Source organism: Taudactylus pleione, unplaced genomic scaffold (assembly GCF_031769625.1).
Source record: "Taudactylus pleione unplaced genomic scaffold, aTauple2 ptg000671l, whole genome shotgun sequence".
NCBI lineage: Eukaryota > Metazoa > Chordata > Amphibia > Anura > Myobatrachidae > Taudactylus > Taudactylus pleione.
This window is the reverse complement of record NW_028285073.1, coordinates 7,360,748-7,387,496: the sequence shown is the minus strand read 5'-3', so window position 1 is coordinate 7,387,496 and position 26,749 is coordinate 7,360,748. Positions and strand designations below refer to the sequence as shown.

At 44.4% G+C, this 26,749-nt stretch overlaps 1 protein-coding gene across 2 annotated transcripts in view; it reads right to left on the bottom strand.

Annotated features, from left to right (window-relative positions):
* The window catches only part of DHRS3 (dehydrogenase/reductase 3), a 36,993-nt gene extending 10,811 nt beyond the window's left edge, over positions 1-26,182 (bottom strand). Inside the window, exon 1 of one of the 2 annotated variants that reach the window (XM_088455821.1) lies at positions 26,089-26,182. Coding sequence is in view for 1 of the 2 variants with exons in the window: in XM_088455820.1 (XP_088311946.1) it covers positions 25,231-25,425 (195 nt within the window). In the remaining variant the exon portion in view is untranslated. Of the gene's footprint in view, positions 1-25,230; positions 25,839-26,088 lie in introns of those variants that run through there. The other variant, XM_088455820.1, reaches the window with a different exon arrangement.
* Between the last annotated feature and the right edge of the window lie 567 nt (positions 26,183-26,749).

Here is a 26,749-nt window from a genome sequence, read left to right as displayed (position 1 = left end):
CACCACACATAGGATGACCTCATAAAAATTAACATAATACACTGTCATCTATGAACCAGACAAAAAGAATTGTTACCGTTGACAGCGAGAACAGAGTTTTTAGGAAAAGATTAAAAAAGACACACACAAAAAGTAAACAGAAAAAAACAAATGCAAAAAAAACTTGAATCCAGACAGTAGATAGGTTCTATGATATACTGTATTGGCAAGAAAAAAAGTTTTCCAGACTTTCTAAAGAAGTTCATGGCCAGATAGTTTCCTCTCCGACACAGGATCCAGACACTATGCTCTTTGATTACCTCCCTACTGAACAAGACACACTCTTCTTTCAAGTAATTACTGACCAGAAAATTGACTAGGGCAACAGCCCTTCGAGGCGGCGAATCCCTGTGGAGTCAGGACTGCCCTGAACGACATCCTGCCCTGATGTTACCACTCACTGACCCCAGGGGGGAAAGGGGGGGATGCAGGTGGAATGTCCCGAGCATTATCCTGGAGCGGAGAATGTAAGTCTAGTAGGCGGAAGTGATCTTAGAGACCACCTGAAGCTATTCCAGGATTTTTCCTTCTAATAATTAGCAGAAATGACTCCGGAACAATATTGAGGTTTGATAGGATTACAGACTTGGTGCTATAGAATGGTGAATAGTGAAAGGCTTGGTTCCGCTGGCATTAGAAGAGCACTTTTTATACATGGTTTCATTTCATAGGAAAAAAAGCAGCTGGCACTGAAAGGATTTTCTGAATTAATAGCGTGGCACCAAATTCAATTCCTTTTTGCAGACCTGGATTAACAGGACAGTGTGGGCACTGGAAAAATAGGAAGTTTTAGTATATTTCAAAGTGGACCAGTCACCTGCATGCAGTGGTGGCAGCCATTTTGTCGGGATGAATGAATATTCACTACAACGCAGCCTTATTGATTTACTGAAAGTCCGTACCTGATGAACATAGATCACGAATCAATAGGCTGCATATGGGTTTGGCCTACAAAATGGAGGCGTCGTTGTGTGAAAATAAAAAAGGACCACTTTAACTGAATACAATTAAGCAAAGTCATTAACAAGATAACTATTGGATTACAAATGACATAGTTGATTTAGTACAAACTACCAATTGTTACAGACCAGAAGAAATCAGCCTGTGGGCCTCCAGCTGTCGTGCACAGGTTTGATATTTGTGATCGTAAATTACTTGGGTGCTAAATAATGATCGGCAATGGTTACCGAATGGGACAATGCCAAGACACTCAAGTCCTGATTCTTTTGCGTCTGTTGCAACAATGTCGGACGTCTGAGTTGAATCGCGCAGGCATCACGATTTTGTTCGTACAGAGTAGTAGCACAATTTAGACATCCAGTAGCAGAAATGTGAAGGGAGTTCCTGGACAGTGACTGGTAGGTAATAGGGGGATGGCTAAAAAGATGCAAGGAGATGTTACATCTTATGGGAGGGTCGCAGGCGTGTCACAAAGTGGTTGCGCACAGAGGCCATACTCGGACATAGAAACTTCATCTACCATAGGGTTGGTGCAAGTTTTGATGGTGCGACTAATGGTGGTCTAAAGACACAGCAGTCGGTAATGCAGCGTCTATAGTCGCTGTGAGTGGGCGTCTAAGTCCGTGCATATTCGGACACTCAGATGTACACTAGGGAAGGATTTTGTTGCGCCATTAGCCAATGCTGCAAAAGATGCAAGGGACGGCTGCGACCGTTTTCAACTCAGAAGGCCTGTGGTACAGTGCAGACCTCTCATTACTTTGTAAGCCCTGATGTATCAGATGACTGCTAGGACCAGAAAGTAAGAATGTCTACGAACAGGACCCTCAAAGCTCTGACAGATGGGGTAGGAGGACCCATTACCCGAATATATTGCATAGAGGTCCACATTAATGCTTTGCGCTACATACGGTAACCTAGTACTAGCCAACCATCTTTTGTACTCAATGTGTAACTTAGCCACAATGCGATATAACCGCTTCACGAGACTGGACTGATTCATTCGATATGTGACACTTGTACACGTGTGCGCCAGGGCCTGAATGTATGTATGTATGTATGTATGTATGTATGTATGTATGTATGAAGTGCTACGATGCGGTGCCCACGGCTTTTTTTTTTTTCACACCAAGTTCCATTGTACAGATTCAGAAGTGGTTTTGTCACGTGGCATTGTGAGACTAAGACGCACATTCGATCAAAAGACACGGCTTACCCGCGCCAGGTGCATCGCGTCCTTTGGTCTAGTATAGAGATTTTTGGAGGCTCGGTAACTTGGACTCAATCTAGCGCTTCTAAAACTTAACGAACACCCCCGGCGTTCATTACATTTTAGAAGAGTTAATCACGACACTTCGATTATGGGACGACCGTGCCCACTTTAGGCATCACACACTTGTTCCAATAAGACTACACTAATTGTTGGAAGGTACTTCACAAATCTTCTCATGCAGCTTCATTACACTGTAACATCCATCTATACGAGTGGCACCAAGTAGGACGTCTATACGAGTGGCACCAAGTAGGAAGAGAATTTTTATTTTGATTTTTGATGCCCTAAAAAGACGAATGGAGTAAAATTGCTCCTTATAAGCAATGAACAAATTGTACACATAAGTTTTTGAGATTTGAATGTAGCTTTTTCATGGTCGTTTAGTCACAAGTGCATAATCCTTTATGTCTATAACCCTAATGAAGTGCAATTTTTTAGCATGGTCAAACCAGTTATACTCCGTCATCTTTTCACAATGAAACAGGAGGGTGTATGTAGAAGTTTAGCATTTAAATAAGAATAGACCCTAATCTGCCACCACTTTGCAATTAGTCTCTCAGTAAACAGAGTCCCTTGTCTCATTGTTAAACGAATATAGTATTTGAAGGTGAAAGGAGCCAGTTACCAGTCCTGAATATGCACAACTGTAGATTAAGCATCCCACATTCCCATTCTTTTGTAGAATTATTAAAACAAGGGAGGGCGTGGGTAGGTTTGCAAAAAAAAAAAAAAAGGGTCAAGTAGAAGTCAACTCTTACAATCTTATTAACACAGGCTAAGGGTCAACTAGAGTGCAGTCTACTGACAGTATCAAGGGTCTCAAACAGTTATCCTAAAATCTGACGCAACTGGGGAATAAAGATTGAAAAAATATCCCTCCCCTGTAACAGGCTGGCAGACTGGTAATCCCATCCCAAATAACTGCATATTCATAGATAGAGGTATCTAACTGCCCCCCCGGTCTCTCCAGGTTCTCTTTACAAGACGAACCATGGATAATAACTGCAAAAAATAGAAGGTTTTCTCAAGTTATTTTATATACTTTGTTTGTAAACGACATAATAAGCTACATTACTAATCAACCATTTCCCAAATTAACTTCACAACTGAGGGACACTGATAGAATCTACAGTTCATAATTATTTTTTATTATTGTGGTAATAACGCAGCGTTCTACATAAAATATGTATCAGTAGTTCCTGCCCCAGTGGAGCTTGCACTCTAATGTCCTAGCACACACCCAATGTCCAATATGTGTGTTATTATAGGCGTAATATTTGAATGCTCTCTGAATGCTATAGTGATCCCTAAAATGCTATTATCTATTCGTCACACAAATGTGGGGTTTTATACTGGGCCTGACTCATTACGCATCGCAACTGCGATTACGCACGCAGTCTCACTGGAAAAATATGCTAGTGATTGCAATCGCAATGCCGTCGCAGCCAAACATAAGGACGCACACTTTACCTTACACACATCCGTAATACTTAGCAAGTCTGTAAAACCATCGGTAACATTGAGTACCATCGCAGCCTCATGCACACTTGCACAAGGTCTGACCTAACTCAGAAATTGCTAACCTCATTGCACGCAGTGAAACCCCAAGCTGCGTATGGCATCGCATTGGCTTATTTATGCACGCCCCTGTAACGGCTTTCAAACGCACTGGCACGTCTGTTTCACCGGCCATCCAACCCCCCCCACCCCATCACCAAACGGCCACTTCCTGCCAATCACTCTGCGATGGGTCTGCGTAGTCACTGATGCAGTGAAGTCTTCGCACACTTCAATGTATATACACGTGCAGAATGCAACAATCGGCCGATTGCGTGCGTAATTTCAGTTGCGATCGGTAATGAATCAGGCCCACTGTCATCACAGTGCTCTCTATATTGCATAGAACACAATACAAAGCTCTATGGAGGGAGTCAATTCAGAGCGAAGTACCGCCGGACATTACAGTGGGGTCCGGCTGCGCACACTACCATTTATTACGGTAGCCAAAACTCATTTACCCTTGCACCACCGAAAAAAGTAGCGAAGATGCAGGCAACAAAATGCCTGCACCCGACTGCTCTGGAGGCACTTTGTGGCCATCACAAAAAACTTAATACACTGGCACAATGTAGAGGGGCTGGGGGTGAGGGTGGGGCTCGCTGCCCAGAAGAGGGGGTCCACTGCTCATGAGTCCCCTCGAGCATTAATACTTCCCTGTACTCTTCCAGAAGACTCTTTCATTTCGGCCAGTACTCTCGGGAGAGCAGGAACCCTCCCGGATCCACTTCACTAGGGACATGGGAAGAAGCTTGATGATGCGTTTCGCTGCTGAGCTTGTCCTCGCGGTTCCTCCCCCTGCTACTTGAGGCCGCAAACTGCATTACTATGCCCCCTACTCATGTGTGTTTTATTTACTTTGGCTAACACTTTACTTATCTAGAAAACAAACAGTCCCGAATAACACTGCTACTTTATCATAGGCATGCCTTCTGTTTAAAGGAGGATTTTACAGCAAGACCGTCCACAAACTGCAATTCCATAACATAGTAAGATTGTTCCTAGAAATGGGACCAATATACAGTTTACAAGTACAGCCACTGGCAAACATGGCAATTATAAAAATGCTTTGGAGTGGTGCCAGTCATCTTCCGACTGCGATACGTAACCCTTTAGATGCACCTACGCCTGCTGTCTAGCGTTGCTGATGAAGGGACGCTCATTGCTAACTGTTAGATCCCATTAACGCTGCGCTTCCTCCATGAGAGGTAAACAAGTGTAGTGAGGTCATTAAGAGCTGGCTGACCCGCCGATGAACCCCGGGCTGTAACTGAGAAGGTGCCAACTCTCTCTCCCCGGCTACAGGCAGACTCACGCTTGGGCTAAAGTGTCACTGACCAAACTACAATAGCTGTACACTAACAGCAGAGCCCATGCAAGCCTTTGATCCAGCTCCCCCTCATCATTCCTTGGGTCTTGCACACTGGCCATTTTACACAGGATATGTTTTTTGGAAGCCATAAAAAGCTACAGTGAAATGACACATTGGGTTTCTCAGAAGTGACGCTGGGTGTTGCCATGAAGGAAGTTGTTGTAAATTAGGCACGTTACCTGCAGACGGTAGAAGAAGAGACTTGTGGGTTGAATCAATGTACAGATTAAATATTCACTAGGGCCTATCGATATCCCAGAGACAGCGCTTATTTTATAGAACGCAGATGATATTACATTGCGCTGTACAGAGAGTGTTTTATCATTCTCATCAGTCAGTCCCTGTCCCGCTGGCTCTTATGCTCACGACTCCCAACATGTCTAAGGGTTCACTTGTCAGCAGCCAATTAACTCACCAGCATGTTTTTGAACTTGGAAACCCACACAAACGTCACACACAAAGGGCCCGATTAGGAGCTGTATGATTCTGAATACAGACAGATCGAGTGATTCCTAGCAATCTGCATATTTGTAGGGGGCTGCATATGCATCTTTGCGCCTGGACGGGCATTTCTGGGTACGAAAGGGGCATATAAACGTAGAATAAATTTGCCGTATGCATATACAACAGTTGCCAGGACCACAGAGACTTAAGGTGGGTACACACTAGACCACAGGTTCTCAAACTCGGTCCTCAGGACCCCAAACAGTGCATGTTTTCCATGTCTCCTTACAGAATCACAAGTGAAATAATTAGCTCCACCAGTGGATCTTTTAACTGTGTCAGTCAGTAATGACTACACCTGTGCTCCTGCTGGGTGACCTGGAAAATGTGACCTGTGTGGGGTCCTGAAGACGGAGTTCGAGAACCACTGCACTAGACGATGGGTCGTCCGTTCCCGCGGATTGGAGCGACATATCGGGTTCATCGTCTAGTGTGTACCCATAACATGTCCGTTTCCGCGGGACGTCGCTTGCGATGTCATGCTGCAGTGTGCAGCATTATATGCCCCTCCCCCACTCCGGACCTGGCATCGGCAAGTGTGTATGCACTTGCCGCATGCCGGGTCCTGTTGCCTGCGATATCGCGCTGGGTACACATCGGCTAGTGTGTGCCCAAATTTACAGAGGGCATGGGTGCTACTAGAGGAGGCATGGCACAAACCAGGGCACTTCTGAGAGGGGCGTCCTATTCTGAGCTGTGCGTAGGCGGATATCTGTCCCGATTTCAGTCGGGTTTCCTGCACCAAGGATGGGGCTGGTGCAAATGCTAATGGCAGTTATGATGGCAACTCCTGGGGGTGGTGCGGTCACATAGATCTATCTAACTAAGAAGACAAGCAGATGTTCACATGGGCCTAAGGGGGTATTTATAATAAGTGCAGGGTGTGCACCACACACAGTATATCTACCTTGTGCCGGCAAGCAGGTCCCTCCTCCCCCATGGCGCCATCTTCCCAGTAACATCTTCGGGAAGATGGAGCGCACAGCGAAAGCAAAGACTTGCATTTTGCACCATCTTTCCAGAAATCTCTGGGAAGATGGTGCCGAGGAGGAGGAGGGACCCGCCTGCAGACACAAGGTAGGATGTGTGGCTGAATGGTGGGGCAAGCTGCCCAGAGGAGGGTGCCTACCACAGCACACGAGCCCCCTCAGGTGCCAATACTCCCCTGCATGGGACTTCCGATCTAAGAAAATGGACAGAAATACAACTGCATTACGTGCAACTCAGAACAAAGCTCAGATAGTGCCATGGCAGGAATGAAACACATGACCAAAAGTGGCAGCATTTGTCATTACTGTGCCACCATGCTGCCCCACACAAGCCTATTGGGGAAGTGGAAAAAATATAGGGCATAATTTATAAAATAACTGGAATGGTTTGCTGTCTGCTTGACAAGCACGGGTAGTATTCAGTGAACTTCACGGTTGGTATAAATGGTTTAACTTGTGTCTCTTCTGTTTCACCCCAATAACCAGTGTTTTTTTTTCTATGAAAAAGGAGCTGGTACCATAAAATCAAAGGTTTTAATACTAAACCTAAACTACAGATGGTCCTGTGGCAATGCTGGTGTCTCCCTGGCCTAGCAATGACAGAAGAGCATCCCGTTTCCAGAACAACAAGGTGCTGGTACTCAGTACCACCTCAAAAAAATAAATTAAATAAATAACTATGCCAGTTAGAATTTTGCAACAAGAAAGTGTCATTATTATTATTATTATTACTAATGCTGGCCATACACGCTACAATTATCGGGGCGGTCCGCCTGATATCGGCGGATCGGGCCGATAATTGTAGCGTGTGTGCGGGCGACCGAGGGTTAAATATTACTCGGTCGGGCATGCAGGATTGTCCAGCATGCCCGTCCGATGCGATATTTACCCGGTAACTGTCGGCCGCATCGGGCAGTGTATGCCCAGCGCGGCCGACAGACAGACATTTCCTGTGTTCCTTCCTACGGAGGGAACAGGGAAATGTCTCCTCCCCCGAGGGCGGAGCGCGGATGTCGGGCTATACACTGAGATTTCTCACAAAAAGGTATAAGGAAGCCATAAAACGTTCTAATATAAACCATCCAAAATGTCTCTTTTTTTCAACTTAAGTGGTCTTCCCTGAAGAAGCTGAACAGCAGTAATAATAATAATAATAATGTTATTTATATAGCACTTTTCTCCCAACAGGATTCAAAGTGCTTTACTTTTGCATGAACAAACAAAAACACACTTAATACAACATATACGTAAAGGTGCATACACATGTAACGATTTTTGAACGATTTAACTATAACGATGTTATCGTCGAAAAAAAATCGTTCAGATTCTGAGTTATAACTATGAACGATTATCGTTCATGCATGTTTCCGTTTGTAGTTTATTCTGACTGACCAACTGAACGATTTTCATTAAGGGAAGTTACAAAAATCGTTTGTAGTTCAAAAAAATCGTTCATTACACTGTAAAAAATATGAGAGATAATCTGACAGAAAATTGTTTGCAAAATCGTTGTGTGCGTATGCAGCTTAAAGCTCCATACACACACACACAACAATTTTGTTCTGAACGATTATCTGTCAGATTGTCGGTCAGGTTTTTTAAAGTGTAATGAATGATTTTTTTAACTACAAACGATTTTTGTAACTTCCCTTAATGAAAATAGTTCAGTTGGTCAGTCAGAATGACCTACAAATGGGGACGCGCATGAACGATAATCGTTCATCGTTATAACTCAGATACTGAATGATTTTTTGAACGATAACGACGTCGTTATAATGAAATCGTTAAAAAAATCGTTACGTGTGTATGCACCGTAAGTATTAATAGTGTACGGTACAGAAAAGAGAGAGAAGTACAGGTTGAGTCTCCCATGTCCAAATATTCCGAAATACCGAATATTCCGAAATACGGAATATTTTTAGCATGACTGAAATAGTGAAACCTTTGATTTTTGATGGTTCACTGTACACAAACTTTGTTTAAGGCCCAAAATTATTAAAAATAAAGTATAAAATTACCTATAGGCTGTGTGTATAAGGTGTATATGACATATAAATGAATTTCATGTATCTACACAAACTTTGTTTGAGCCACAAAATTATTGAAAATATTGTATAAAATAACCTTCAGGATGTGTATATAAGATGTATATGAACCATAAATGCATTCTGTGTTTAGATTTGGGCCCTATTCCTAAGACATTTCAAAATGGTATGCAATTATTTCAAAATACGGAATATTCCGATATCCAAAATACCCTTGGTCCCAAGCATTTTGGATATGGGAGACTCAACCTGTATTTGTGTTGTATAATATATCATATATTTTTAGTAACTAAAGGTGGTGTTAGTGAAAAGCGTTAGTACACACAGGTAAATCTTGAGCCTGTTTTTGATGTTTATAGAGTGGAGACCCTGACTGTGCGGAGAAGCCAGTTCCAGTTGTCTAGAAAATGTGCTTCCTCTGGAAAAGGGCGGCTATATGCGATATGAAAACACCATTAAGAACTGAAAAGGCTGCCTCTGAAAACCATTTAGACACTTCAGTATGGAGTTATGTCTTCATAACTGCCACATAAATCCCTTTATCATAAAAATAAAAAATGTAATCTGTTATTATTAAGCCAGAGACATTTAATAATGGAATCCAGGCCTAAGCGGTTCCTTTCATCTTCCTTTGGGGAAATCAAAATTGCTTCTAATTCAGCGTTTTTTTCCTGACTCTGGAGAAATAGTAGAATTATTCCTGGAATCGCGGTACAAAACTCTATTACACAAATCATGGAATGAGTACTGTACAAATTGTGGCCTACAGCTATAAGCTTTCAACAGCTTTCTACTTCCACTGGTCCAAAACCTAAACCACAATGCTGGTTATTTTAAGATCTTCTTAAAGAAGTCAAGAAAGAAAATTATAGACAAGCAATCACTAGAAATTAAATGAGAAGCACACGACTTAACTCAGTCACCGTGACACGGCCTATAGTAGTCACCAGGATTAAGAGGAGGCCCCAACAACTGCTGTTATTTTCCTAGAAACTGCTCTCCCAAGGCAAAGTACCTCTCTAAGGGTTTGGGTATGGGATCCCGGCATTCAAAATACACACAGTGGTATCCCAACAGTCAGAATCCCAGCACCTGCAGGTAAGTAGCCTAACCCTCCCCCTAACTCACCTTTCCCGCAGTCTAAACGTAACCTTCCTCCTCACAGCCTAACCCTCTCCCTAGTGCCTAACCCTAACCCCAATACTCACCGTTGGGATATCAGCGGTCGGGATTCTGACCACCAGGATGCTGACTACACCCTCCTCTCTACAGTCTCTCTATTGTCAGGAGCGTCATACTCTGTGACAGAAAGGGAATGGGGTGTCACAATTTGGATTTGGGATGGATGAATAAAGGTGTAAAGGTGCATACTCACTAAAGGAGATTTTGCATTGGAACGACAAATCATGTAAAATATGTCCAAATCGTGAGTGTCCACGGGTCGTACATCGCATCTTCAGATCTTGCCTACAGCAGGCAAGATCTGCCAATCTCGTACACGACGCACTGAAAATCGTTAATGATGCAGAGTAGATCGTTGGTCAGATTGGATGCTTTTTAGCACCACTTCGTGTCCTGGAGTGCCGGGGAGCTGCCAGGGCGAGTTCAAGGGAAATCGCTCACGATGTCACATCGTGAGCACATCGTCTACTGTGTACGCACCTTAGGATTGCTGAAGCAATAATTTGGGTTTAGGAGGAATACAATAGTTAAACGGGAAAATGGAGTACAAGCATCAGCACTAACTAAAGAGATGGCAGTAAGCGGACAGACTGATAGACCTCCACTAAGCTTCTTCCTTCCACTTCAACCCCCTCCCTATCTTCCCCTCCTACCTTACCCCCTGGTCCCCTTCCTCTACATCCTATACTCAATGCCATCCAACCTTCTCTCTGCCTTAATTCCCTCAGACCCGCCTGCTATCAACGAGGACTCTGAGTTCATTGCTTCGCTACTTCGCCAACTGCATTCCATGTCTCTCCACACTGCCCCATCACCTGGTCCATACCCCAAAACTAAACTCTCCCACTTCATCCTACAGTCACTCTCCCACCGCCTGTCTATAATGTAAGCTTCCACGACGAGGGACATTTCTTACTCAAATCTGTCTACCTTGCATGTTCCTCATGCCTGTTGCTGAATGTTGTACACCTGCCATGCAATTTCTTATTTGCATCCATACAGTCATTAACATGTACGCACATACCCGGTTTTTAGGGATGGAATATAGAGGGAAGTATTTATATAAGCGATTTACTAGGTAACCATGTAGAAAAAAAAAAAAAGGCTGTGTTTGCCTAAAGCAACCAGATTGTGACCTCTTTAAAGTGATTGGCCACCTTGCGGTATTCAGTTTTCATTTTCAGCTCTTCCATGAATACCCAGTTCAAAAAGTCAACCAGGTCATGGTACAGTTTTCAGCATAGCCAATCAGCTCATTTCAATGATCACAGCATAGCCAATCAGATCACAGCTGGAGGAGGCAAGTGTGGTGATCATGTTGGAGGCATTGAGTGACCTATACACTTGTATGTACATGTCAACGAGGAGAGGCCGGTAGGTAACGGGAGTAGTGTCATGATGTGAGGGGAATGGAGGCAGCAAGACGCCAGAGACAGAGTTATGCGGTGGAAGGAGCAGGGTCCTAAGCAGCACAGAGTATATCAGGAGATGAGTGATGTGTTAGTGAGGACAAGACTGTATGTGACAGGGGCAGCGACATGATGTGAGAAGGGGAATGGAGGCAGCAGGAAGTCATTGACAGTTATATAGTGGAAGGAGCAGAATGCCCCAGCAGGACAGAGTATTATCAGGAGAGGAGTCATGTTTTAGTGAGGACAGAGCCAGTGTTATGATGTGAGGAGGGGAATGGAGGCAGCAGAAAACCACAAACTGCAAGTTATATAATGCAAGTAGGTGGAGACCCAATAACATAGTGATGTGATGCTCCTGTCATACCATTGCAGGAAAACTTTGTGGTGACAAATGTAAGCAAACATTTGGTTGCTACGGGCAACAAAAACTCTTTCTGCAGTGTTAAAAGTGGAATGGTTTTCATAGAGGTCCCTCATTATGTCATAATTGAACAATGTTACAGCAGCAGAAGTATGAGAACTTGCAGCAGGACAAGTCAGATACAGAAGACTAAGAACAGGTTACACTTCTATCTGAACAGCCAACATCTGGACAGTAGCTCAATTTGCAAACCACTGGGATAAGCTATTTAAAACCAGCTCTAAAAAGGTTTTTAAAATGCCAACAGGAGTCTTACTTTACCCCCTTCATCCCAATGATAGTACTTTGGAGGGTACTCTACCCTTGGACCCAGACAATTGCTGTATTTGGCTGGGTGTTGGCACTCTCACCTGAGCTATGCGGCGGCCGATCTCTCCATAGCAGCGCAGCAATGCAGGCGACTGGCAGAGGTTTCGGGTATATATGCTGTGACACCATGCTAGTGGATAATTTAGCATGGTCAGTGAATAATGGGGCCCCATGGTCCTAACAAAGTAATGACATTGGGCAATCAGGAAATTTAGCCAGATGTATATTTAAAAAGAAAAATCCCTTAAACACATTTCAAATCAGCCCCTAGGAGACAGGGAGCTGGGTTCCGTACACAGTTCACACAACATCAAAGGCTGCTAAAGTTCAAGGCCCCATTATTAGACAGTCAGTCAACCCTTCAAATAAGATAAGACCGCAATCTATGGGTCACACCAACCTAACAAAACCCTTATAACCTTTTGAAGTCCTGTGAAATGACTCTGGACACAAATTGGCCATTTTTGGTGGATGATAAGCACTCCGAGGCAAATAAACTTTACAATGATCCTGGAGCCTTCCATCAGCCTAAATGGCCACCACATATCTCAGCCTCTGAGCTTAGACACTTCTAGATCAACTTTCATTTTGGGCTTTCATGAACACTCCTCTCCAATGACTCTTAAAAAGTATTTATTAGACTTTCAATGGAGCCAACTGTATCTGTACTATAAACAGTCTACTCTAATCAAAGGAATCACCCTTTATCTTACACTGAAAAGCTCATTGAGGTCTTAAAAAAAAAAAAAAGAAAGAAAAAAAAATCAGCCTTGTGAGCTTTTGACCAATAAAAATGTTCCATTTGCATAGAGACTATGGAAAGTCTCCGTCACATACTGCTGAGACCCCATTACTCCTGCCTCCTTCCTCTGCTCTTCTGAATGGCCGTCTCCCACCCACTGATTTCCTTGTGTAGGAAGTTTGTGTTCTCTTCAGGACTAAAGAATGAAATTAGCAAGTGAAAGATTTGGGTCTAAAAATGAAAAGAACTCAACGGAGTGAAAATCTTTTTCAGGTTGTTATAAAAAAAAAATGCAATGCCTTAACAAAAAAAACAAAAACAAAACAAAAAAAAACACACACCATAAAACAAAATACAGCCGAACTACGTAAAATAAAGTCCCCAGTGGGAAGATCATTTACATGCACCAAATTATTTATACTTCCAGTAGAATGCCAAACCATAAATCACAGAGTGCAATGGTGGTAGAAAGAACTGGATAAGGAAAATTGCATAGTAGTCACAATGTCCGTGCCCCCCCCCCCCCGCCCCAGGACAGAAATCCATCTGGATGCCAGGATTTGCTACCCTGTAGAGTTCAATCTTGTTCAAATTGCCTCCTTCTGCATTTAGAAAGCCATTTCATGACCAATATCCGTAATGGTATTTTTATAGACAAATAGTCTCTTCAGCACTTGATAATTCAAACTCAATGTACTGTGTAAAAAAAAAAAAATCAATACACTGGATAATAGACTGCTGCGTTCTACCCTTCTTTACTGGGTAGAGTGAACTGTGCAATGCAGAGTAGTCTTCAAGGAGGACGCCTTGAAATCTAGAGAGAATTTAATATTTTCCACGTACGGCTTTAAAACGAACATGGAAATGGACAGAAGGGTTTCATTTTCAGTCTCGTTATCTTAAATTGGGAACAATTATCTGTAATTCTCCAACTGCTGTAATAGGAGGAGGAGGAGGACAATAAAAGGAAGCTGAGAAAATGTTAAACAACTTGGAAGACCTCAAGGGATATATCTGCGGAACGTTCTGTCAGTAACAATTATTGATGAACACTGGAAGAAAACGAGGCTGGTAGGAAACTAAGGGTAGCTAGTGCAGATCATAGCATGCACTGTCAAATGCTATTTACTTATGATATCCCCATCATGCAGGTCTTAAAAGGCGAAACAAGCTGCAGACCTCAGGGAACTGTGGGGACTAAGAATCTGCTGCTGTTTGGAAGAGGAGATAGGAAGAAAGGGAGGTTCAGCCATGTCTAGAGATGGGATGTAGTCGGCATCCCGGCGTGCGGGATGCCGACGGTCTATGCGGGCTGCCGACGGTCTAAATACCTGCGCCGAAATCCCGACAGGTCGGGATCCCAGCACCAGTATACCGACCGTCTAAGGTATTGGGGTGTTAGGAGGAGGTTAGGGTTAGTGTGCGTGTTAGGTTTAGGCACCGGGGAGGGAGGATTAGGGTAGGGGTTGGGAAAATACTTACCATGCGTTCCTATGGGTGTCGGGATTCTGACCATTGGCATCCCGACAGCAGAGATTTCATACCAACCCCTAGAGATGACTACAACTCTGCATTGTTTGCTTTCTGAGCATGCACAGTGCAAAACCACGCAAGATACACTCAGCCAACACTCTTATATTCATCTCAGAGCCGTGGTGAGACAGCAATGCTAACCATTACACCATACGTGCTGCCTGGGATATGAACTTGGATCATTTTCAAGCCAGTCAGATAATCCAGTTGGTACAGTAGATGGCTGCCACCTGCTCTGCCAACTACCCTAACTGGGCCCTACTTGGCCTGAGCACTGAAAGGCTACACCTATCCAATATGCCATGCCAAACCAGATACTGCTACTAAGACAAGAGGCAGCACCAGCCCGTGTGGGCCAGCGTTACTGGTCTTGGTTATTTCCAACTCTGTCTACAAACAAGCACACCAGCCGGTCCCTATCCCCAGATGTCAGAGCCAATCATTCAGTGATCACGGTGACAATTTGCTGACATGAGGCCTACTGGTAATAGTGCAAAATACAAAACCCAGCCATTGGTTCCGCAGTACAGTCATTGTTGCATGGTATAGTCTTCATTCTAGCACCTTGCACCTGTCACAACCCGTGCAGTTCCTCTATCCTGCCTGAGGTGTCGCTCTCTGCTCTGGTGCTTCTAGCACACTCTGATGCACACCAAAACCTGATGCACACCAAAACCTGCCGAGATTCAGCAGCTTGTGTGCTAGAAGGACCAGATCAGAGAACCACATCCCAGGCAGGAAAGAGAACTGCATGGGTTTTAACAAGCGCAGAGTGCTAGAATGAACACTAGACTGGTGGCCAGATCAACACTTTAATAATATTATTACTGGGGAGAACTATGTTAACCATTTCCAGTAAAACCAGATCTGACAGATGATGCCTGCAGCACTATAATAGAATTAGCAATTAAAACATATGTAAACATTATTTTAAAAAAAACTAAAATAAAAAATGGAACACTAAATAGAATGACAAATTAAAAAGACAGAGCTAGTAAATAAACCAAGATATCCCCTGCTATGGCATAGGTCACAATGCAAACACTAGAGGGTGGTAGTAGATATTTCAGAGACTATATATGCTATGTAATATAAACTATGCAGCCAACAGCAAAACAACAGACTGCTCATGTGTGTCTTGTGCTCTATTCTTTTTTTTTAAACTTTCGTCCTTAAAGTGAACCTTCCACATGACCACACATGGAGCAGAGGAGGGAGCCTTTTTCACAGGTCAACAAATATTTAGCCTCAATGAGGTCTAGTGAAATAGATAAGCCATAACCGACTAATTTGTAAACGGCTTTCTAATGAATACTGAATCACCCACATGTCCACTGTAAGTGACCAATGGATGCATCTAAAGGTGCGTATCCACTTGTAGATCTTGGAACGAAAGTACAATTACAACATTGTAATCGTACAGTCGTTCCTCTTCCCCTGTAGTGACTACACTGAACGATATGTCATACAGTGCAGGCACCCTCCCTCATCCCTGAGCATGGTCAACCTGTCGTTATCAGCAGATTGACAGTCATGTTCAGGCGATGATGGATGTCGTAAAAGACCAGCGGGAGCGCGCATCGCTGATAGTTTCTGATATTATACTGGCCGATTTATGAGCGATTGAACGATTACGATGTCGTAATCGTTTAATCGGCAAGTGGATATGTGGCTTAAGGTACTCATCACGGACTGATGACAGTATGGGGTAGGGAACTAAATAGTTTTTTTGTACGCCCCACTGAGATTTCTTGTCGCACCCTCCTGAGGTGGCGGGCAGAAATCTGCAAAAAATCCGTCTTTTGGGCACCCAAACAGCTGTTTGTGCGCTCTAACCAGTACTTTAGACAGGTTTCACCAATGAATTGTTCCTTCGGGTTCCCACCACATAGATATTCAAAAACAATTGAATCCCCCCTATGAACAGATAGGAACGTGTGCAACAAAAGCCATTAAACAAAAATTAAAGAGAACGTTTCCCCCCCAAGATCTACAAATGTGTGACTATAACAAAGCACACCGTCACAGATATAATAGCAATCCCAACAAGGGCAAGTAGAATTTATAATCATTTTATCAGTCAGTTCAGTAAAACATATGGACATACAGACGTGTCCTCATACAACTATCCTATTTGTGCCATATGGAGCCTAAGCGCCTGGCGCAATTCCTGTGCTGGACACTTTTTTTTCTCAATTTTGCATCTAAGTTCACATATACTGTACTAGGGCCCTGATTCAGAGGCTCTTGCAAAAAGCGAGCGCTCGCTCTGAATGAGGGCGGCCACTTTTTTTTTTTTTTTTTTTAAACTGGCCTCCTGGCCACTCGCTGCTTTTGCAAGCGGCCAGGTGATGGTCGCGGCCATCGGGCTTGCGACGAGACCCTTGTGGTAGGGTCTCGTCTGCCGTAAGCCCCAGTGAGCTTCCTGCTCAAATAGAGCAGGAAGCTCACTACTGACATCAACATCGGCAGCCGCCCCGTTTGTAGCGAGCCCCGGAGTGAGTGAATTTCTCACTCGCTCTGGGGCACGTGCACAGTGCCCCACCATCGACCCGCTTGCGAGTGCATAGCGCTTGCGAGCGGGTCTGAATGAGGCCCTAGGTACTTAGGATTAGCGGATTTGTCGCAAAGGAATTAGTATAAAGTCGCAGATAAAGCATAGTGATGCATGGCGGGGTCACTCGTATCGGACCTTTCCTCCATTGTGCTATTTTCCCCTACATTTTGCATCTTAGTTTTCTTATAGGGCGATATGCCTCCTGCCAATCATTGCAGCATACCCACATTTACTAACACCGTATGCATGATCATATAAGCAAAGGATAGATCTTCCGATAAAAGCTGCCCTTTGCTAGGACGGGACGTCTGCGTTTATGACCTGGGAGTTCCCCTGTGCATGCGCAGCCGTCCACCAGCGCATGTGCGAGCCCCGGGTGACCCTGGAAGGGATCCTATCCCATAGGCAACGCCATCTATAGATGGCGTTGCCTATCAGGTCCAAGTGCTTGATGCATATGGACAATGCGGTCAAACCCCGGAAAAAGGCACTTTCGGAGGTTTGACCACAATTGTAGCTTTGATGCATCTGGCCCATAGTGTACTAGGTATTTAGGATTAGCATTTCAACATGGCTAAGACGCAAAGTCCATGGCACACTAAATGGGGGTATTTGGCACGATTTGAGGATAGGTGTATGTGGACAAATCTGTATAAATAGTTCTATATATTATTCCTCTGTCTGGATTCATTAGATGAGTAGGAGCTGTAATGCTGAAGCAATAATGTATAAAATACATTCTAATCTAATAGTTCCAGAGGACAAATAATCCTCGATGATTTTGCGAAGTCATCCCACCTGGAGTGATAAACCTTCAGCACCCCTGGAATGCTCACCCAACACATATAATGTAATTCATGAAGAACCAGGGTTCAATCTTAAAGGGACGACACACTCAAAATTAACAGTTTCTGAAAAGCTGCAGATATATGTCCATCATTTGCATCAGATATATATTCATCATCGAGATCATTTGCCCAATGTTTTGGATTAACGTGTACAAATATATTGTTTTTCCTTGGCAGCGATTAATGAGCGAATGCTGGCACACTGATAATGCCTTATCCATAGCTTTCTATTGAGCAGTTCCACCTTGTGGCCAAACTATTATTCAGTGACCATGATGGTGCATACTTATAATTGACATAATTATAGAACACAGGGCCTGATTCAGAGCCGCTCGCTCCCGTTGTGCGTTCGCAAGCGGCCTGATGTTCTGCGTACGCGCATGCTTTGTTCTGCGCGTGCGCAAACTACACACTGCGATCACAACCCTCTCGCTCGCTCAGCAAAGGCAGCCCAGGGTAATGAGTGACAGGAGAGGCCGTTTGTTTGTGGTAACAGGGGCAGGACACTAATAACAGGGGGTTGGAGATGCGAACGCAGGCATGCCTGAGTGTTTCAAAGCCGTTTTAGAGGCGTGCATAATTAACAGGCAGCGTCATAGTACACGTCACTTGCCTTTTTTTTTTTAAGACTGATTTCCTCGCAATGCTTGCGGTAGGGCAAAGCTACCTCAAGCACTGTGTTCACATCCGATGGTGCTCGATGTACCAATGTTTTTTAATACACTTCCTGGAGATGACGTGTTGCTGGTGGGCGGCTCTGCCTGTGCGATTGGGCGTACGCATACACAAAGTGGCCGCTCGCTAAGATATGGTGGGCGTGCTTATGCCTTGGCGAGCGATCGCTTCACGTCGCCTAAATTTGACAAATTTGCATACGCACCCAGCGAGCGTACGCAGATAGAGAATGGGTCTGAATCAGGCCCACAGTTTGAAGAAGTGTACAAATGTGTGCGAATGACAAAAAATAAAAAAATGGCAATATATTTATAAAACAGCGATGGCTAACAGCCAATGGCCCTCATTCAGAGCCGTTCGCTATTTGCGGTCGTTCGTTTAAAAACAAGGGGTGGCTATTCAAATGATCCGTACGCACATTGCAGTCTGTTCACACCTCTAAGTCTGAACGAACGAGCAAAACATACGCTCGTTTATTTGTTAAAAACGCCCCCTGGCCGCTCGCACCATACGTCATGTCCGCTATTTATTAGATTAATCGAGTACATCGACCAGCGTATGAACTGCTCGCTATTCTTGTGGTTGGTGTTTGCTACCACAAATTTGCGAGCAGTTCTGGCTCTAAAATAACCCAGTGACGTGGTCATTGACGCTGCTGTTTTAAATATACACACCCATAATACGCCCGTTTTGACCTTTAAGCACGCCTGCGTTCGGATCTCCACTCCCCATTTTCAAGCACCTTCCCCTGTTACCACCCACATACGCCTCATTCTGTCACTCAAAATAGCAGGCACTCGCTATATAGCGTACAAACGATTTTCGGCCGCACTGACTGGTTCGCGCATGCGTACTAAAAAGCGTACGCATGCGCAGATGTGCAAACATCGCTCGGAACGAGCGTACTGCCGCTAACGAGCGGCTCTGAATGAGGGCCAATGTCACATAGTTCCATCGATGGCAAAATTGGTTTTCCCATCATCGATGGTAGAAAACCCATCAATTTATTTTTATTTTTTTAAATTCATGTTAAGACGCGGAGCCTAGCTCCACCTGTCGACACACCAGTCATGCCCTGCCCCTTAGTTTTGATTGGCCGGCAGCCCAGCATGTCAGTGCAGGAATGACCATCAGTGGTTTCCCTTTGAATGGTTTTATACCATCGATGATAACCACCGATGGTACCATTGATAGTTAGCCACCAATGGCCATCTGTAATTGGGACTGATTGTGGAGGAGGGTACACGCCCACACAGCACTGACCATGCCCACATGGCAATAGCGACGCCCACATGGCACTTGTCACACCTCCTCTACTTCTAATAGTGGGCGGGATGCAGCAAAGGTAGAAATGCGGTCAAACCCCCGAAAATGCGGTTTTGACTGCATTTCTCATAAGCACCAAGCCACTTGGTTGCGGTGGGTAACGCCATCTTCCTAATGGCGTTGCCCTATAGAAGCCCACAGGCTGATCCCTCCCAGCACTCCTCGCGGTGCGTGTGTCCTTCTGCTCATGCACAGAAGGACGCCAGATGGGCCCTTAGGTCGTAGACCCGAAAGACCCTCCACCGCAAAGGACCGCTCTTATCGAAAGAACGGTCCTTTGTGGGCCCTTGAACATTTTCAGCCCCAGGCCCATGCGGCCCTTAATCCGATCCTGATGCTTACCCACTGCGTTACACAATGTGACAATAATCTGCTCCTACCCACCCTCCCCCTTTCCCACTCACTCTTAGGGGTAAATGTACTAAGATGAGAGTTTTTAGAAATGGAGATGTTGCCCATAGCAACCAATCAGATTCTAGCTATTATCTTCTAGAAGGTGCTAGTTAAATGTTAAGTAGAATTTGATTGGTTGCTACCCCTTACACTTATTTTAAAATTGCAGTAAATTTTGCTGGAAAAAAAAAAAAATTGCTGAATAATTGATGGTAAATCTAAAAATATAACTCCAGATAATTAAATCAGCCCAGATGAATGCAACCGGAAAATAACCCGGAAGAAGCAGATGATTATTATTGTACAGATATTATTGTTCAGATTTTTATTTTTTCTTAGTAGGGCATGAAATTCACAGACTATGTGTTGTGAGTTAAACCCATGTGTTCACCAGTTTAAAACAACATTTGTAGCTGTAAAGACAGACTGTTCACTACTCACTGTGAAAAGTACATTTACGAGTTTGGCAGGTTAGATTTCACACGTCCCAATTCATAGAGCTACAATCAGAAGTAACACTCGGCACAGGAGAAGTGACCTGCTTTAGTGCAAGTCTATTTCAAAGCTTGTCCTACAAACCATTAGCGAGGGAAGAAATCTCACTGGATTCACAAAATCACAAGTAAAAAAATCAGTTTTGCGTAATAGCCTCCACATGCGGACGGCTCGAACAATGTCCCTTTATGCTAGTGAAGTTCCTGGGTGAGCATTTGGCTACTTGTGAAATAAAAGCCAGGCTTTCGCTTATAACATTCCATATTAATCTACTGGACTGCCCAACAATTTATACAAAATTAGCTTTATAACTAGAGTTTTCATAAAACAATGTAATTTCCATACACAGTATATACTTTCCCTACTGCAAGGGTTGGCAACCTGGCTTTACAGTTGGGAACAAAACAATAAAACAAGACTGGGTAGTAACAGACAGACAAAAAGGTCACAAGCATACAATCTACAAGCAATAGGCATTGATACACAAGGATAAGTGCAACATATTGCATATTGGTCCATCCAGATGCAGAGGCTCCCTCCCGCAGCCTAACCCTAAGCTATAACCCCTCACCCCCACCCCGCAGCCTAACCCTACCCCTTACTGTCAATTCCAACGCCGCCATCCTGACCGCTGGGATGCCGAATACATCCATGGATGTGGCTTTGCCATCAGTGTGACAAAATACACTGACCGAGCTTGTAGATAAATAGTTTGGTTTAGGTTTATTCAGTGTTGGACTGGGGCATGAAGGGCCCACCGGGAAAGGCAGTGGTAGGGGCCCATCCTTAAAAGGTGTGGCCAGCCAACATGGATGCTTGGCCAGCCATTATAGAGGACATAGCATGCAGACAGCATGGATACTACAGTGCATGGTCTGTTCATCCATGGTCCTGCTCTACCAGGTAACTGACCCTGTAATAGAGTAACAATGTATAATTCGAGTGCACTGTCTGAAACTTGACATTAGAAGAGGAGGTGGGGCCCTCAGGCAGTGGGGCCCACCGGGGATTTCTCCTGTACCCCTGTAGGCCAGTCCGACCCTGGCTTTATTGGTATTGGTTGCTATCTGTAATAAGAATACATAAATTGCTCTTTTAATAATAAAATATTGAGGCCTAAATTTATATCTGGAACTTACATATTGGTCCTAGCTGATAAAACCTCTGAATCTTTGTTGTGCCCCTTAAAACTGCGCACCATGCCGCGATTTTGGCAGGCATGCCGGGGTTCCTGGCTCCTGCCCTAATGTTTATGTATCTTGCTCAGCCAAGATTAAAAGTTTAATGTTCATGGACTTCAATGGAGTATTGCCCCTAGTGTCCGAGTCATAAGATGGAGAGAAATACTAGCTCGCCTTAACCAAGCAAATATGTAGGAACAAGGCATCTGTTGGGTATAGAGGGGTATGGCAAGGTGAATGCAACTAGCATAACAAATATTGGGGTCCTATAGCCATAGGACCCCAGTATTTGGGGACCATATTGAGTCCTTTTATTTCGTAGACTGTACTACAGTAGATAAGGGACTACTGGGACCTGGCTGGGGTAACACGTGTGCACATAGAACCAACTTGTAAGATAACATCAGACACCAGCTAGCTTTTACCAGGTATTACATCTGAGACCGTCAGCTTCCCCCTGCCGCTATGGTGTCGTATGCTGATAACACTCCTGGGTTATACATCATCAACTGAGCCCAACAGAATCGGTCATTTCAAAACACCACCCATTCATACAATCCCATGTAATTCACAATGCTAAATCCTAGACAACCTCCGAGTCTATTAGCTGCAGGATATCTCTCAGCACAAGTAAACGCGACTATATGCTGCACTTACGGTACCTCCGGACTCGCAGATTCTTCGCAGCCCCATATGTCTATGTACAAAAATCCGTAAATCTGGGGTTAGATTAGGCTGCGCGGTGGCATCTCTACACCGTTGCAATGGCAACTCTCCTCCTTTGCACATAATAGGATTAACCCCGATAGCTGTTATGTTACCACAAGTCCGACAAGGCTGTATGATGGAACTCGTCGATGCTCAGAGGACAATCCACAGTTCGCCTATTCTACTCTGCTTGATGCTGCATCTAGGGCAATATTCTGGCCTTACATAGCCAATCACATAACGACAGATAGTTGGACGGTCCCGAATTGGACGGAGTCCAGCTGAGCTTACGCCAAAAGCAGTTTTGGATAGCTACGTTAGAGGCCCTAATCAAAGAATTTACTCATCAGTAGCTTCTGAAACTCATAAACCAGACTTCATATAAACACAGAGCACTGACCACTTGAGTCGCTGTTTATACAGTTCAGGAAAAAGATGTCAACCAGATGGAGCAACCTCAAGCTGCGATACCAAATAGATTGTAAGCTCTGGGTCATCACTACCGTCTGTCTCATTATTGCATGGTGATAATAATAATAATGCACCTAAAGCAATATGTAATATAAGCCGTTCCCTGAATCTCGATAGAACGTCTGCCATTACAGCTGCTGTAAGTGGTTTTGATTGTGCTGTGAGAGCCTTGGTTATCTATTTTGCAACATATGTTATCAAGTTGCCAAACACACTGTATATATTGTTCAGTATGAGGGTATTTAACTGAACGCTAGGATAAGTTCACAGGGTACAGTAGATGTTCATTACACAATCCATGCGCCAGTGCAAGTATGATTATTACACAGTATCTGTACAGCACTAATATTTTACTTAGCACTGTACAATTTTTACAGAGTCAGGAGTCACTTAGGAGACATTCATAAAAAAACTAAATCTGACTTCTAATGACTTTTGCGGTCTCTGATCCACAAACCAAACTAAGATGTTGAACGATAGGATATATGTGTGTTTGTGTGTGTGTATATACTGTATGTATACTTACATATATATGCATATACAGTATATGTATATATTTTATATACACAAATAAATAAGGATCATACGAAGCACAAAATTAAACCCTCAAATGATGCACAATCTGTTATAAAACACAGAAATGACAAGTGATTGCTTAAATAGTACATACCAGCATTTTCCCCCTGACCTATGTGACAGTCATAAGGAATGTCACATGTATATTGCAGGCTTTACATTGCTGTAACTACCATACTATTTCGGAACGAGACATGTTATCCAGGCAGAATTCTACACTTTCACCTACAGTATACTGAAAAGAAAGATATATTGAGAATGCATCTGATAATCCCACTCTAGAGCAATGTATACAAAAGCAACCACAATGAATGAATGAAGGAATTTGCTGTGGACTCTGTGGAATTGCTCTGTCATTTTAAATTCTGGATCCTTTTCTTTGCCAAGCTGTGATGATCCTCCCAGCTCTATTTCTGGAGAGGATCATGAGGTTGAACCACCTGACTGCCACCAGCGGATGGTTCATTGCTCTGTACACAGGAGATATATAGAGCTATAAATATAGAACACTGGGTTCTAGAGATCAAGACATGTCCTCAAAGTGGACCTTGCATCCTGTGCTCTCTCACATAAGAACAAACAGACACAGTGACAGTGTTACAGGTGACACCCTCTGCCATGCCATTCACTGCAGAGTGCTGCTGGCATTACTGACAAGTAGCTAACATGCCCTATACCACCTGGGGCAATTCCATAGGAACTGAGCCTTCAGTCACCCTAAGCTCGATGCCACCTGGCCGCAAGCGATTCCAGTCAAGACTTCCCAGTAGGGCACACACACAAAACACATGAGATATGATTAACCCACTTGCTGCCAGACAGGCCATGCAGGGGAATTAGTGGTGTTCTTAGTGGTCAGTCATGGGGTTAAAGCCATACTTTAAAATTAAGCACAAATTGTTACATATAAGCACACACCAAAATCATACAAAGCACTTCTAGGGTTCACACTGTGGATGATGCCAGGGTGGCACTGATTATAGTGATGGTGGGGTTGGACTGGTGCAGGGTGGTAGTAGTATAATTTACAAGGAAGTTGTTGGGCATGTTTTGGGGCCTGGTGCTTTTAGATGTATTCTATACAAGGAAGTTGGTGGGCATGGGATTGGTGCATGGTAGATAATATACAGGAAAGGTGGCATAGGATGGGGTTGTTCTGGTGCCAGGTAGTGTTAGATGTATAATATGCAAGGAAGTTGGTGCATGGGATGGGGCTGTATTGGAGCCTGGTGCTGTTAGATGTATAATTTACAAGGAAGTTGTTGGGCATGGGATTGGTGCATGGTAGATAATATACAGGAAGGGTGGCATAGGATGAGGCTGTTTCAGTGCCTGGTGCTGTTAGATTTATAATTTACGAGGAAGTTGTTGGGCATGTTTTGGGGCTGTATTGGTGCCTGGTGCTTTTAGATGTATTCTATACAGGGAAGGTAGTGGGCATGGGATTGATGCATAGTAGATCATATACAGGAAAGGTGGGCATGGGATGGGGTTGTTCTTGTTGCTGGTGGTATTAGATGTATAATATGCAAGGAAGTTGGTGGGCATGGGATGGGGCTGTATTGGTGCCTGGCGCTGTTTGTTTTTTTCCATACAAGGAACGTGGTGGGCATGGGATTGGTGCACTGTAGACAATATACAGGGAAGGTGGGCTGCTCTTACCTTTTTAGCCCCTTGCTTGGCAAACTCCCTGGCCAGGTGCCTCCCGATGCCCTTGCCCCCGCCGGTGATGAGCACAGTGTCCCCTCTCATGTCCCTCAGCCGTGTGGGTAATACCAGGTAGACGGCTGCCTTCAGCACACAGAGCAGCATGTGCAGGGGGAGCAGCAGCAGCCTGCCCAGGCACCTCCAGTTCATGCTGACCCCTCTCTTATCCGTGCAAGATGCCCCCTCCAAGCTGCACCATCCGCTCCTGGGCAACGCCAGCCTCGCTGTCCCCCAGATTCACTGAGATGGCTGCCAAGTAGGACCCCTTCCCCAAATCTCAGCAGCAGCGGATGGGTGACTGGGGCACTACGAGAAGAGAGCCAGGCTGCTGCCCACTGCTCATTGCCCAGAGCAGCTACATGGAGCATAGGTCTCTGCACTGTCCCTGTATTATAGGGGTCCTGCACTGTACTGTACTTTCCACCCCCTATGAAGTGCCTGCTGCTCCTCTTCCGTCCCTGGCACAATGCAGGGGACTTTTATACCCCATTAAGCCTGAGTGACGGATAAAGTGTAAGGGATGTCTCAGTACTGTGTGCAGGAGCGGCCCCCTCCCCCCCCTGAACACACACATATACACACACATACATGCACCCTCCTACCTCCCTGCCTCCACCCTCCCTCAGGGCTGTCTGCATGCAGGGACTTGCTGGGGAGCAGCTGTTACCGGGAACGCCGGGACTCAGCCGTGCACAGCACCTATCCGGGACTGGAGGCCAGCCAGACCCAGCAAGGACCCCAGTAACACTCCTCTTCCTCCTCTCCATAACCACTCCTCACTCTCCGCTGCCCTCCATACCCGTCCCAGATTACCTGCTGTCCCGATTTTTCATACAATCTGCTGGATTATGTCAATCTATTCACGAGCCAGTGCCATCCCTGCTGGGACTATAGCAACTTGTTTCTCTGGGTAATAATATAGCCTGCCCTCTGCAGCCCTGCCCTCAGCAGTGCCCAGGTACACACACACACACACACACACACACACACACACACACACACACACACACACACACACACACACACACACACACACACACACACACACACACACACACACACACACACACACACACTATATATATATATATATCTCCACAGACGCTTTTGTTAGGGAAAAGATACAATGTCACCATTTCCTCTGTCTGCCCAGTAATGGACTTCTAGGAGCTGTCAGGTACAGCTAATGTGAGTAATGTGATAGGTAAAAAGTCAGCAAGTCTCCAAAGTGTTGCTCTGGAAAGTTTCAGTAACAGCAGGGTTAATACACTAGCATTTAATAGTTTTAATTGATCACTGATCGCTTGCAAAGGGTTAATAAGTTAAACTAAACTTATACAGGTATAAGCAACACACTACACTCATGTCTTCAAAGAGAATATAAAATCTCACACAAACTGGCAAGGACATAAGCAGCTGTATAGAGTTTTTCAATCCAGTGATTTGATTTCAGGAGAACTAAAGACTCTAGGTG